Source organism: Chamaea fasciata, unplaced genomic scaffold, assembly GCF_029207755.1.
Source record: "Chamaea fasciata isolate MVZ Bird 193981 ecotype frontalis unplaced genomic scaffold, bChaFas1.0.hap1 SCAF_21, whole genome shotgun sequence".
NCBI lineage: Eukaryota > Metazoa > Chordata > Aves > Passeriformes > Sylviidae > Chamaea > Chamaea fasciata.
Genome location: NW_027094106.1, coordinates 3,885,670 through 3,896,751, shown reverse-complemented (window position 1 = coordinate 3,896,751; position 11,082 = coordinate 3,885,670). Strand labels below are relative to the sequence as shown.

The 11,082-nt window shown below is 40.8% G+C and overlaps 1 protein-coding gene across 1 annotated transcript in view; it reads right to left on the bottom strand.

The window, feature by feature from the left end:
* Positions 1–938: 938 nt before the first annotated feature.
* The window catches only part of ZZEF1 (zinc finger ZZ-type and EF-hand domain containing 1), a 56,871-nt gene continuing 46,727 nt past the window's right edge, over positions 939–11,082 (bottom strand). The window contains exons 49-55 of the mRNA XM_066201684.1: positions 9,736–9,879; positions 8,706–8,874; positions 6,773–6,871; positions 5,852–6,017; positions 5,037–5,187; positions 4,467–4,538; positions 939–3,984 (exon numbers count right to left, since the gene is read on the bottom strand). Of these exons, the coding sequence (XP_066057781.1) occupies positions 3,910–3,984; positions 4,467–4,538; positions 5,037–5,187; positions 5,852–6,017; positions 6,773–6,871; positions 8,706–8,874; positions 9,736–9,879 (876 nt within the window). The 3' untranslated portion in view covers positions 939–3,909. The remainder of the gene's footprint in view (positions 3,985–4,466; positions 4,539–5,036; positions 5,188–5,851; positions 6,018–6,772; positions 6,872–8,705; positions 8,875–9,735; positions 9,880–11,082) is intronic.

Sequence of the window (11,082 nt, the reverse complement as noted above, 5' to 3'; positions counted from 1 at the left end):
GCCCTCATGTTTGCGAAGGTACAAAACCCACTGGAAACACCAGACCTGCGCTGGGCTGTGGAAACACAGGGACTGATTGGACCGGTTCTGTTTTAAACACAGCTCAGCCTTCTCCTAAAAGTAGGTTTTTTAAAAAGTCACCCACCTCTAAGCTAACTTGCAGCCTACTTTTGATCTCTTGGAAGAAAAAGTCTTAATGAACTTGACCTGAGAAGCAGATCCGAAGTGCTATGGATGTGCCCTCTGTTACGTTCCAGTGCCTGGCACCACACTACATTTCAGAGCAATTACACTGAATTTTCAGGTTTATCAGCTGAAAACTCCAACCTCAGGGAACAGTCCTCACTCTCCCACACCCTCACAATCCTATTATTTATTTGTGTTTAATAAAATTGCCTCATTAGACCATTCTCCAAGGAAACAACTTGCAGCTTTGGGCAAATACAGGAAGATGTTGAGGTTGACACAGCCCTTTCCTCAAGCCAAGCCCAAGGCAAACAACCTTTTCAATTAAACCCACTGGAGCAGGTAGGCACCAGCACCTCTGCTGATAAACATCACTAATTAGAATCAACGCCTACTAATACAAATCTCAGCTTTACAGGAGACATCTGGGGCCTCCAGATGTGTGTTTTAGGTCTCAAATAAATATACACAGGCACTGAAACCAATGGATGTCCACAGGAAAACTGAATTTTTAGAGCAAGGCCACTGGAATGTAAACAGCAGGGCTGGAATTTAGAGATGACTCCAGAAGTCTGGTTCCTGCATAGCTTGATGTAATATCAGATATTTACCAACCACATGAGGACAAGAAGGTTTGCTTACAGGCATGGAAAATGAGGATTCCTGAGAAAAACCCTGGATCTCACTGCAAACTCCAGCATTAAACATTCAGTGAGGAGAGGAGAAAAACAAACAAAAACCAGACACCGTGTTGAACTTTTTTTGATTTTATAGAATTTTTACAATATATTTCTCTTCATTTGCATATTTTACCCACATCTATAGCTTTCTTTTTACATGTTGAACTGAACTGGAATAAATCTAAAGGTCTGATATATTTTAAACAACTGATAAAAATTGCAAAGTAGTAAACCCGTAAGAAAAGAAATTATAAAACTCTCGTTTTTAAGTGTTTAATGAAAGCAAGTCAAATGTATCATTAGGAACAATATGGTTTGTTTTAAACACATCATAGGTGATTCAGGCAGGACAACTTTTTTAGTTTTTCTTATATTAGGCACATTTTTTTCAGCATACCTGTTTTCCAGACAGTTTTATACAATTCAATAGCATCATTCACATCCACTTGGAACTTCTGCATAATTTTCAAAATGTGATTGATCATGAATATTCATTATTGGTATTCTATTCGTCTTTCTTTAGAGCTACCAGAAGAAAAAAAAAATAATCAGTGTTTTTTTGTCTGTTAAAAAATCCGTAATTAATGATTTGAGTTATAAGGCAGCAACAGATTCAGTGTCAACTCAGGTCACGGTCCTTCAGTTCCATCTAGTGGGTAGAAATTATATTTAGTGGACACTGTTCCTAGACAGTTCCTTCAGGGCAAGACGACTGACTCATGAGGCCAGTCACTGCTGGTAGAGTAAGTTGAGTGGTAATACCTAGCAAGGAATTCTGGCCACTCCTGTGTCATCCTTGCAGCCTCATGTCTTCATCCAGAAAGCAAAAGGACAGTCCAACAGAAAAAAAAACCAAAAAAAGTGACTATGACAGAGCTGTGACAGGTTCTATGAATGGTTTATTTACAGTCTTCATCCCTGATGTGAAAAAAGAAAAAGCCTTCTTTGACTGAACAGGCAGCTCCCAGCAGCTGCCCAGCTCAGCAGCCCATTGCATATCCGTGATTCCTCAGCCATGGAGGCAGTGAAGAGCAGGTCCTACTGCTCCAGAGAAGCAATTTCCAAGTGCTCACCTGCCCCAGCCACATGACTCCCTAACATCAGTTTAGGAACATCTTTTGGTGGAGCAACTCCCCGTGCCCAGAACATGTTCAAACAATTACAAGGTGTGAAGCAGTTGGTTCCCCAGGGATCTCTGACAGCCCGGCAGGGAGGCTGCAAACTCAAACACCTTGTGGGGATGTGGGAACAGAGTGATCCGTGCATTAAAGGTACACCACGATCTTGGTAATTCCCTTCCCATCCTGATGTCTTGAAGGAAATCAACACAGGATGCTCAAGGAGGGTTTTCAGAGCAGCATCTCTCTGCTTCCTTTCAGTCTTTCACAAATACAACACTCTTCCTGAATCCTGGTATTCTCACTTGCTAAGAGAGCCACTGCGTTCCTGAAGGCAATGGCTTCACCATGGTGCTTCCTGGTCTTCAGTTTTAAGTCTTTCAAGCAGAATAATCACATTCTGATTCAAGCACTCACTGTGCACTCACTTAGCTGAACAGAAGTCTTTAACAAAACTCTGCAGCACTAGAGGCCATCAAAAAAAAAAAATCCAAGGGATGCATTACTGCATGATTCCCTCTCAGAGGGAGATTGGGCCACCCTTAAACTCCAGCCCCAGCTGATAAGACCATCAGTTCAGAGAACACCCCCTAAAGCAGGGCTCCCGTATTTGGGCACCACTTAAATTTTGGACAAGCAAGGTCAATAAATATATTTCCTTCTGACAGAGCCACTGCTTTACACAACTTGCATTCAGTTACTACTAGAGCTTTTGGCTGCCTTTTTTCCATACTCCCAGTGTTGGGGTGAAGAAGTGAAGAAGAAAATAATTAGCATTAAAAGTTATCTGAATTTATATTTGACAAGATCAGTTCTACAAACTGCGCAACGGTACACAAAATACACCCCCAAATCTTTCTATGTTCTTCTGAACTCCTTGGAAAGGGAATAACCAATGTAGCTGTGCAGGAAGAAGGCAAATTTATTTCAGCATAGAAGGTCTGCAATTCATTCCATGTTCACCAAGAGAAATGTGGTTATTGCTCTGTAAGATAAGAGTGGATTGATCATTAACCCCACCCTGAGTGCTGGGAGTCCAGGTTCCCAACCATTGCCAAGGACCTCCTAAGCCACTAATATCAAAATAACTGAAGGGGAGAAAAGCCTCACAATTTCTTGTAAAGATGTGATTTTTGAGAAACATATAAGTTCTTCAGGTCTTCATATCAGCACTGCCTTGTGACTGAAGGCCAGCCTTTGCTCTCTGCACTACAATAATGGGCTATTTGGAATGAGACATTGATAAAGCAAGGTAAGAACAGGTGACCCAGATGGATGAATCAAAGAACAGGAGAAACATAAAGCTCTTGCACGAGGATGCTGTGAAACTGGAATCCTTCAACTGCTTTGCACATCACCCACAATTTGTTTAGTAAGAATCGAAATCCTTTTCCTTGGGAAGTAGCCTCCAAAGCAAAAATGACAGGATTCAAGCTTGGACCATTGCTGCAGCAGCCACCAGACTCTGGTTTGCCTGTTCCACTCTGAAGATGTACAACAGATGCTGCTGATGGCATAACCCCGAGATCAGCAGTGTTTTCTGAAGCTGACACATTTCACGGATCAGGTTTCCTCAGGAGCAGATGACACAAACATGGGGGCCTTCCATTCTCCTACTTCAGCTACCTTCTTTCCTTTACTTCCTCTGAATAAAAAACAATATTGTTCTGTTTACTCTAACATGCTACAATATGTGCATACATAACTGTAGGCGACGCATGAGTTACTTCAGGATGTGCTTTTTCATTGAAGTGCGCTGTTACTTTTACAAATTCTACATCAAGGTGGAAGGAAGGAAGGAAGGAAGGCTGCAGAGTGCTCATACACTGAAGCTGAAGGAACTTCTCCTAAAAGGAGTTCAGATGTTTGTTCCAATGTCCTATGGACAAACTACTCTATCCCATGCACTCCGGCCTGAGCCAGTATTAAACATTCCAGAAACTTGTTGATTTGTTTGGATAGTTAATGGCAAGGCTGATAGCAGCAATGTTTTTCAGGGCCTAGAAGAGAAAAGGAAAAAAAAAAAGTCACACCAAATATTCTCCTCAAGCCTAAAGTGTAAAGAAATCGTATGAAACTAAACAGAAATAGAAACCTAGAATCATGGAATGGTTTGGGTTGGGAGGGACCTTAAAGATCATTTTATTCCACCCCTTGCCATGGACAGGGACACTTTCCACCAGACCAGGTTGCCCCAAGCCCTGTCCAACCTGGCCTTGGACACTTCAAGGGATGGGCAGCCACAGCTGCTTTGGGCAGCCTGTGCCAGGGCCTCCCCACCCTCATGGGAAGAATTTCTTCCCAAAATCCTAGAAAAGCATTTGTGCATAGTTCACTCACAGCTTTCAGAGGCCGGTCAAGGTACTGCAATGACCAAGTACATTAATATCTCTTTTATAAACTCCGCTGGGCAATGAGCAATCATTCAGTGTCTGCCACAAAGATCCCAGACCCAGCCAGCCCTGGGGCTGTGCAATCCTACCTGTGCTGTGCAGCGATGAAGATGATCTTCAGTATTTAAGGCAAGCAAATACTCCTGTAGAGATCCAAGCTCCTGTGGCCAGAAAACGTGCAATGAACACCAATGTTTCTACCAAAGGTGATATTCTACTAATTAACATTAAAATGCTGATCATTAGAGCAGTCCCCAAGAACCAAAGGTATCAGAGCTGCACACCAGAGTCTCCCAGACTAGAGCAGAGTTTGTGATCACAGAAATGAGCTCATGACACCGTTCATATTTAAAGTTCAAAACCAACTCAACAAAAACCACATGCAAATACCTTTAAATTAATTATTAAATCAGATTTCCTCTCAGAATAAACAGTGGTTTTAGGGCCTTAATAGTCATGACTATTACTTAAAGTCCAGTGATGGATAAGGTAACAGAATTCCCCTCTAATTAGAATTTGCTGCCACACTCCATAAGTGAAAGTTGTTAATGTTTCTGTAGCTCTGAGGGACAGAGGAAAACTGCATTTAGTGTAACACTGAATTCTCTGCCATTCCCAGCACTGAGGAAAGGAGGGATAGAAACACAGCCACTGCTTACAGTAACTCTGTTTTCTGTCACAAAGAAGAGTTCCGCCAGTGCACGATGAAGAGGAAGGAGAATACCAGGCTTGGCTGTGTCATGGCAAGAGTTGTTTTCCATATGGGTGAAAAGCTGCCAAAGTGGCTTCAATAAGGTGAGGTCACAGTCACTGAAAAAAAAAGTAATTTAAATGAAATTGTGATGCAGTAGGGAGTAACCACCATGCCCATTTCTGGGAATGGGGAGGGGGAACCAAAACAAAATCAAATTTAAGAGAAAAAAACCATACATTTGTGACAATTAAAAATAAAAAATAACCACTTTGCCAAATGCTCTTGCATCTAGAAATACTCATCCCATACATACATAAGCTTAAGGACACATATCCCTTCTAAAACTCAATTACAGGCTTAGTGGTAGAACTAAAAATAATAATTTAAAAGCTATTTACTTTACAGAGAATCAGATCATCACTTCACCAGGTTATTATTTCATCCATACCTTAATTCTGCAGTATAACTAATATAAAGAGAATAAATTTCTAGAAAACTGATTGAAATCTACCTTTGTCCTGTTTCGTGATGATTTTTTTTTTCTTTCCAATGACATTTGAATTCATTAGACTTCTTTAAAGGCCAGGAAAGAAGAGAGAGTAAAGCATTTCTGCTATCAAAGCACTGCAAATTGCATCTGACAGGCAAATTAAGAACACCCGCTTCAAATCACAGGGGATTTTTTTTGCCTCAAAACAGTATCAGTGTAGTGCCTTTTTGTTCCCTTGCCCTTTGGCCGTGGGGCAGGGTGTGGGGCAGGGTGTGGGGCAGTGCACTCACCCCTGGCTGCTGCACTGCACTATTTTCAGCAGCAGGTGGATGGCCTTCAGGCGCTGGTGCCCCGTCTGGCGACACGCCACCCCCACCTGCCACTCCCAGATTTTGGCCAGTGGAAGGTGAGGAATTACCCTTTCCTCAGACAGCATCTGCTTTAGAATTTCAAAGCCTGGGAGAAAAAAAAAAAAAAAATTCAAACAGCTGTTCAGTTTTGTAGGAACACATTCTGCTCGTGTGGTCAGTTTTCTCCATACACCAAGTATTGCAAGCCAGAGATATTGAATTAAAATACCAAACAAAAATCTGAGATAACTCTACATTACACCCTGACATGGCAATTCGTTTCTGAGGCAAAACTTACATAAACATTGGAAAGAATCATATCCAAAATTAAATTTTTGCCCAAATAAGGCAAACAAAACACAGGCCCTTCCTATTATATGAAATGCAGTAGAGTTTTGCTGATAGCAAATTATCCATCAGCCTCAATTTCATTAAAAATATTTAAACTCTAAAATAAACTAACAAAACCTCTTATGCTAAAAATTAGCCCCAGAACCATCCTATTTTAATGGATAACCACTTTTGAAAAATGCAATTACCATTACTTCTGTTTCCAATTACGGCATCCTGGAGTGTTTACTAAATACTCTGTAATTACTATCATATAATGACATTTTGGATGCAAATTACATTATTATAATTGTAATTTCCAAGTCTCTGTGAAGATTTTGTGGTTCTACCCCAAAGCCACAGGAAGCAAGAGACATCAGTTGAGTTTCAACTTGAAGAAAACTGATCACGTTATTTCTAAGACACTGAATGCAAATTCTAAGTCAAGGGAAAGGGATGACCATAAGACTCTCAAAGGTCAGTAAAATGACTAAAAAAGGCCCTTTTCAATACATTCTAAGCATCTCTTACCTGTCTGAAACCTTCCCAGATGACCTGCTGTCACTGTAAACTTATAACCCCACTCAGTGTTGCTCATGTCAGAAGTAAATCTGTAGTAGAGTGTGTCTCCTGTGTGCAGGGAAGGAAGAAAGCCCACATTACATCTTCTGAGTTAGTTTTGCCATCTCAAACACAACTTAAATGAAAAGTCTGAAATTAATTAATCCTAGATGTCTTCATTCAAGAGAGGTAGTCTTCTATTTTTTGGTAACTATGAAACACAAAGAACAGGTGACAAAGAGGAGGCTGAAGCAAAACCCACAATGGTTTCCCCTGTCTAAAGATCCTGGATAGGAAGGATAATGTCTTTTACATATTTGACAACTAAATAGAGGAAATTAAAGGAACTCCGTATTCTGCACGTGTAATTTCACTTTTCCAGTTGTGTTACTGGATCAGTTATGATTTATGAAACAAGAACCCCTATACAGGCAGCCAAGTTCTTTACAACAACACCTGAATTCATGGGACAAAAGGTTGAAAACATTTGAAAGTAAAATTTTTACACGTCAAAAAATTTAATTGAACATTTTTACTCAAAGGAAGAAAACTCTTGAACTTAATCACTTAAAAATAGAAGGATGACTTTACAATCAGGCAAAAAACACTCAAAAGGTTTTTGCCATTGTAGCATCTACACCTTCAGAGATAAATCCTGGTAGCTGACTGTAACACTACACAAAACATCTTACCTACTGTGCTCTCTAATACTAGAGCTGTTAAAACTTAAAGTATCTTTCTGCCTCATGAGAAACCCTGGGACAAGCAGGCTATATTTCATTGGGAAGCAGAATTTTTAAAGTTTCATGAACAAGAAAAATTTTGAAAACATTTTTTAGGATTTAAAAGAAAATATCTGTAAAAGAATTTCCCTTTTAATCATGAAATGGAGACAGTATTCTCTCCTACTCATAGAAGAAAGCCCATCAATCAAATGAAAAGCCCAGAAGCCTTTAAATGTCTGGTTTCAGCTAAAACCTGCTGGAATCAAGAGCCTTAATCCAGACAGCCTTGGTTGGAAATGAACTTCCACAAGGTGAAATTCAAGTTTCACAGCCAAGGCTACTCTAAACAATGGGCTTCGAAGTTCAGCTCCTTGGCAACTCATAGGGAGGAAAAAGAAGACAGACAGAAGTTCACAAAAATCTAAAATATTTCTACAGAACACACATCTGCTTTTAACTGGCACCTTGTAGCCCAAACCCAGCACCTTGTAACCCAAACTGGTTTGCTAAAGAAGTTCCTAAATCTCTTTACAGGTGCTGACAGTCCTTGAAGTCAAGAGTCTCCTGCAGTGCCCCAATGCTCAGTGGGTTAAAACAGTTCAAAATCAGAAGCAGGGGACCGTGCAGTCCTTGAGCTCCCTGGCATTTGCTCCTCACTGTGCTCTCACAAATGTACTTAGAGAATCCAGAGTGCAGCTGGCAGTCAAAACCCTGCGATTTTTCCAGCTGTGCTCTGTGGCACCAGCTGGAGCCAAGGCGCTGGCACTGGCTCTCTTTGCTCAGAGCAGCAGCAGAGCACAGAAACAAAGATAAGCATATTTTTTTTTTTAAATAAAAAAAATGTGCTTCCTGTGGAAAGTAAGACAAGGCATAAACAATGTAAGTGAATATCGTGCAGAACAAGGACTGTGTTGGAACAAAATCAAAATCAAATTTGTTTCCAGTAGCTGAGTGCATGCTTTGACTGAGGGGTGGAAAGAAAAGGTCACAGTACGACAACAGATAAGCCACGTTTCAGAAACAAATGCAAGAACAGCATGTCAGAACAAACAGAGTGGGACAAGGAAAGGATTGGCTTTTTTCCTACACATCTCAGGAACATCCACGTTTAACTCATCAGGAGTCTCTCTCAGGAGTGCCAGCAATGTGTGTAGAACCCTGAATCAGTGCATATTCACCTGGAAGCTCAAAGTCAGTCCATTTCTGAGGGGAGCCACTGAAGCTGTGCCGGTCCTGCTGGAAATCGCTGCTGCTGGACATGAGCAGCTCATCACAGCCCTCCTCTGTGTTACACTGAGAGTCAAACTTGATGGAGAGGTAGATAGCACCAGGAATATGAACTTTATCCTGAGGAATAAACACAGGAGCTTTGTGTCCTGTCACAAGGCCCAGAACCCACTTCACTTTCACCATACAAACAAGGGAGAAATAAAAAAAATATTACAGCATCTCTGTGAGTAAAAAACTCTTTGATATTTTTACCCAGAGCTAATTTAATAAATGTAAAGCATGGCCTATTGTTCACATTAGCTGTTAAGCATGTAAAGTGAATTGCCAGCAATGCTTTCCTTTTTCAAAAGCAGTAATTGTTGCTGATATTGATCTCACTGCCAGAACCTAAGGGGTTATATGCATTTTAAAAATAAAAATCACAAGAGTCAGAGCAGCAGGGAAATAAAAAAAGCCCAAGACTGCCCACAGGCAATAACTATTTACCAAACTATATCGGCAAAAATGTTTTCAAACAGTATCAAGAGAAGAAAATCAGAAACTGTGTTAGGGAAAGAGTCTTAAATGAGAAATACAAGAAAAAAGACACCGCTCCTACTTTCATCGAACAGCACAAGGGAGTAACAGGCCAACTGAAACAAATTTTTGGAAGGAAGGGTAGAAACATTTCATCATTAAGGCCTTGAAACCATTTACAAATCTGATCTGCTTCAAACACATTCACAGTAAACCCATGTAAGTTATGCACTTTTCATATGACTGAATTAGAATTACATTAAAGTGCCTGACTGAACACGTTTCTTTGCAGGGCAAGGCCTGAGCTGTCTGACATCAGCCTTTTCCAAGCAAGACAAACTTCACAGGCACTCCAAGCACAGAAGTCCCACAGAAACCCACGTGGAACTTTGAGAGGCTTGTGCTCCAGCCCCTGGGTGATTTCAGCTTCGAGTCCTGCACCGCAACCCAAGTCTGCCTTACCTCGAAGTTGGTGTTGTTGTTGTAAGGATGCTGAGATTCCCTCATCTGCACTGCCATCCCTGGCTCCTCCATGAACTGACAGGCTGTCAGAGCCATGGTCCCCAGCATGTTCTCCTTGCAGCCATGCAGCACCTTATGGAGAATCTGGGGAGGAGGAATGTCATGTAAATACAATTTACTGTCACAAGAACGTTTACAGCTGTACATGCCAATGGCTGACAGGAGTCATGTCCAGTCACAGAGTATTTTGGAAGAAGGAATCAAGGTATACCAGCAAGAAAAAAGATAAATTCACAAATGATGCCCACAAATGTCATCTCCTTTTCACTCTGAATGTCAAAAGATTTCCCTCTGCCCTTTGTTCTAGATCTTTCATTCTTTATTTGATGAAAACATTGGCTATGTCTCTTCACACAACTGCTAGAATCAGGGCTAATCCATAAAGTAATTAACAGGAAACTCAAGCTGTAATCAAGTGAGATAAACAACTTTGTTAACATACTAAACAGGCACCTTTACCTTCTATACCTACAGGTTTTGATTCCAATAGAATTTGTCATATATTTCAGCCTTCAAAACAAGAAAAGAAAAGTACAACTCTGTGCATAAGAAGAAATGATGGATGGCTGAAGTTTTGAAAGTAGAAGATGCAAGTCCAGTGTGTTTAAAAACACCCCCAAATGCCCTTTAATCTATCAGGACACACTAAATATAATTCAGAACCACCTGACTCTCCCTTTTTCTTATTTTTGTAAGAGTGCATAAAAGCCCTGAATCAGGAATTCTGTTACTTGAGGCCCTTTCAGGTGATCAGAGCAACTCATTCCACGTCTTCACCTGCCATCTCCTAGCTCCTCCTATAAAATGTAACACACCAGCTCAGGCCAACAGGTTCATCTCCAAATCAGCCAAAAAATGATTTCTTGGGAGAAAGAGTTGGAAAACCAAAGGCAGCGTGCAGCAGTTCCCTGAATGCACTCTTTGCCTTGCACTTGCAGAACACCTTAAGACAAAGGCTAGGCTTTCGCATTTAATATGCCTTAATAGATTTCATTCTATCACTTCATCCTGCCCTTTTCTGAACCCATAAAAACACCCTGGGGCAATAATTTCCATGACTTACTGTGTTGAGAACCTGTTCTTTTGGTTTGTTTTGGATCTGCCACTTATTACCTTAATCTGACACTCCTTTGTTTTCTTACTGGGAGGGACAGTGAATAATACTTGCTCTTAACTTCTGCATGCTATTTACTGCTTTAAATATACAGAGAAAGAGGAACAGAGTTTTCCATTACTCCTTCTCCCTCAATGCCCCACGTGGGAAAGATCCAGAATGAAGAAAAACAG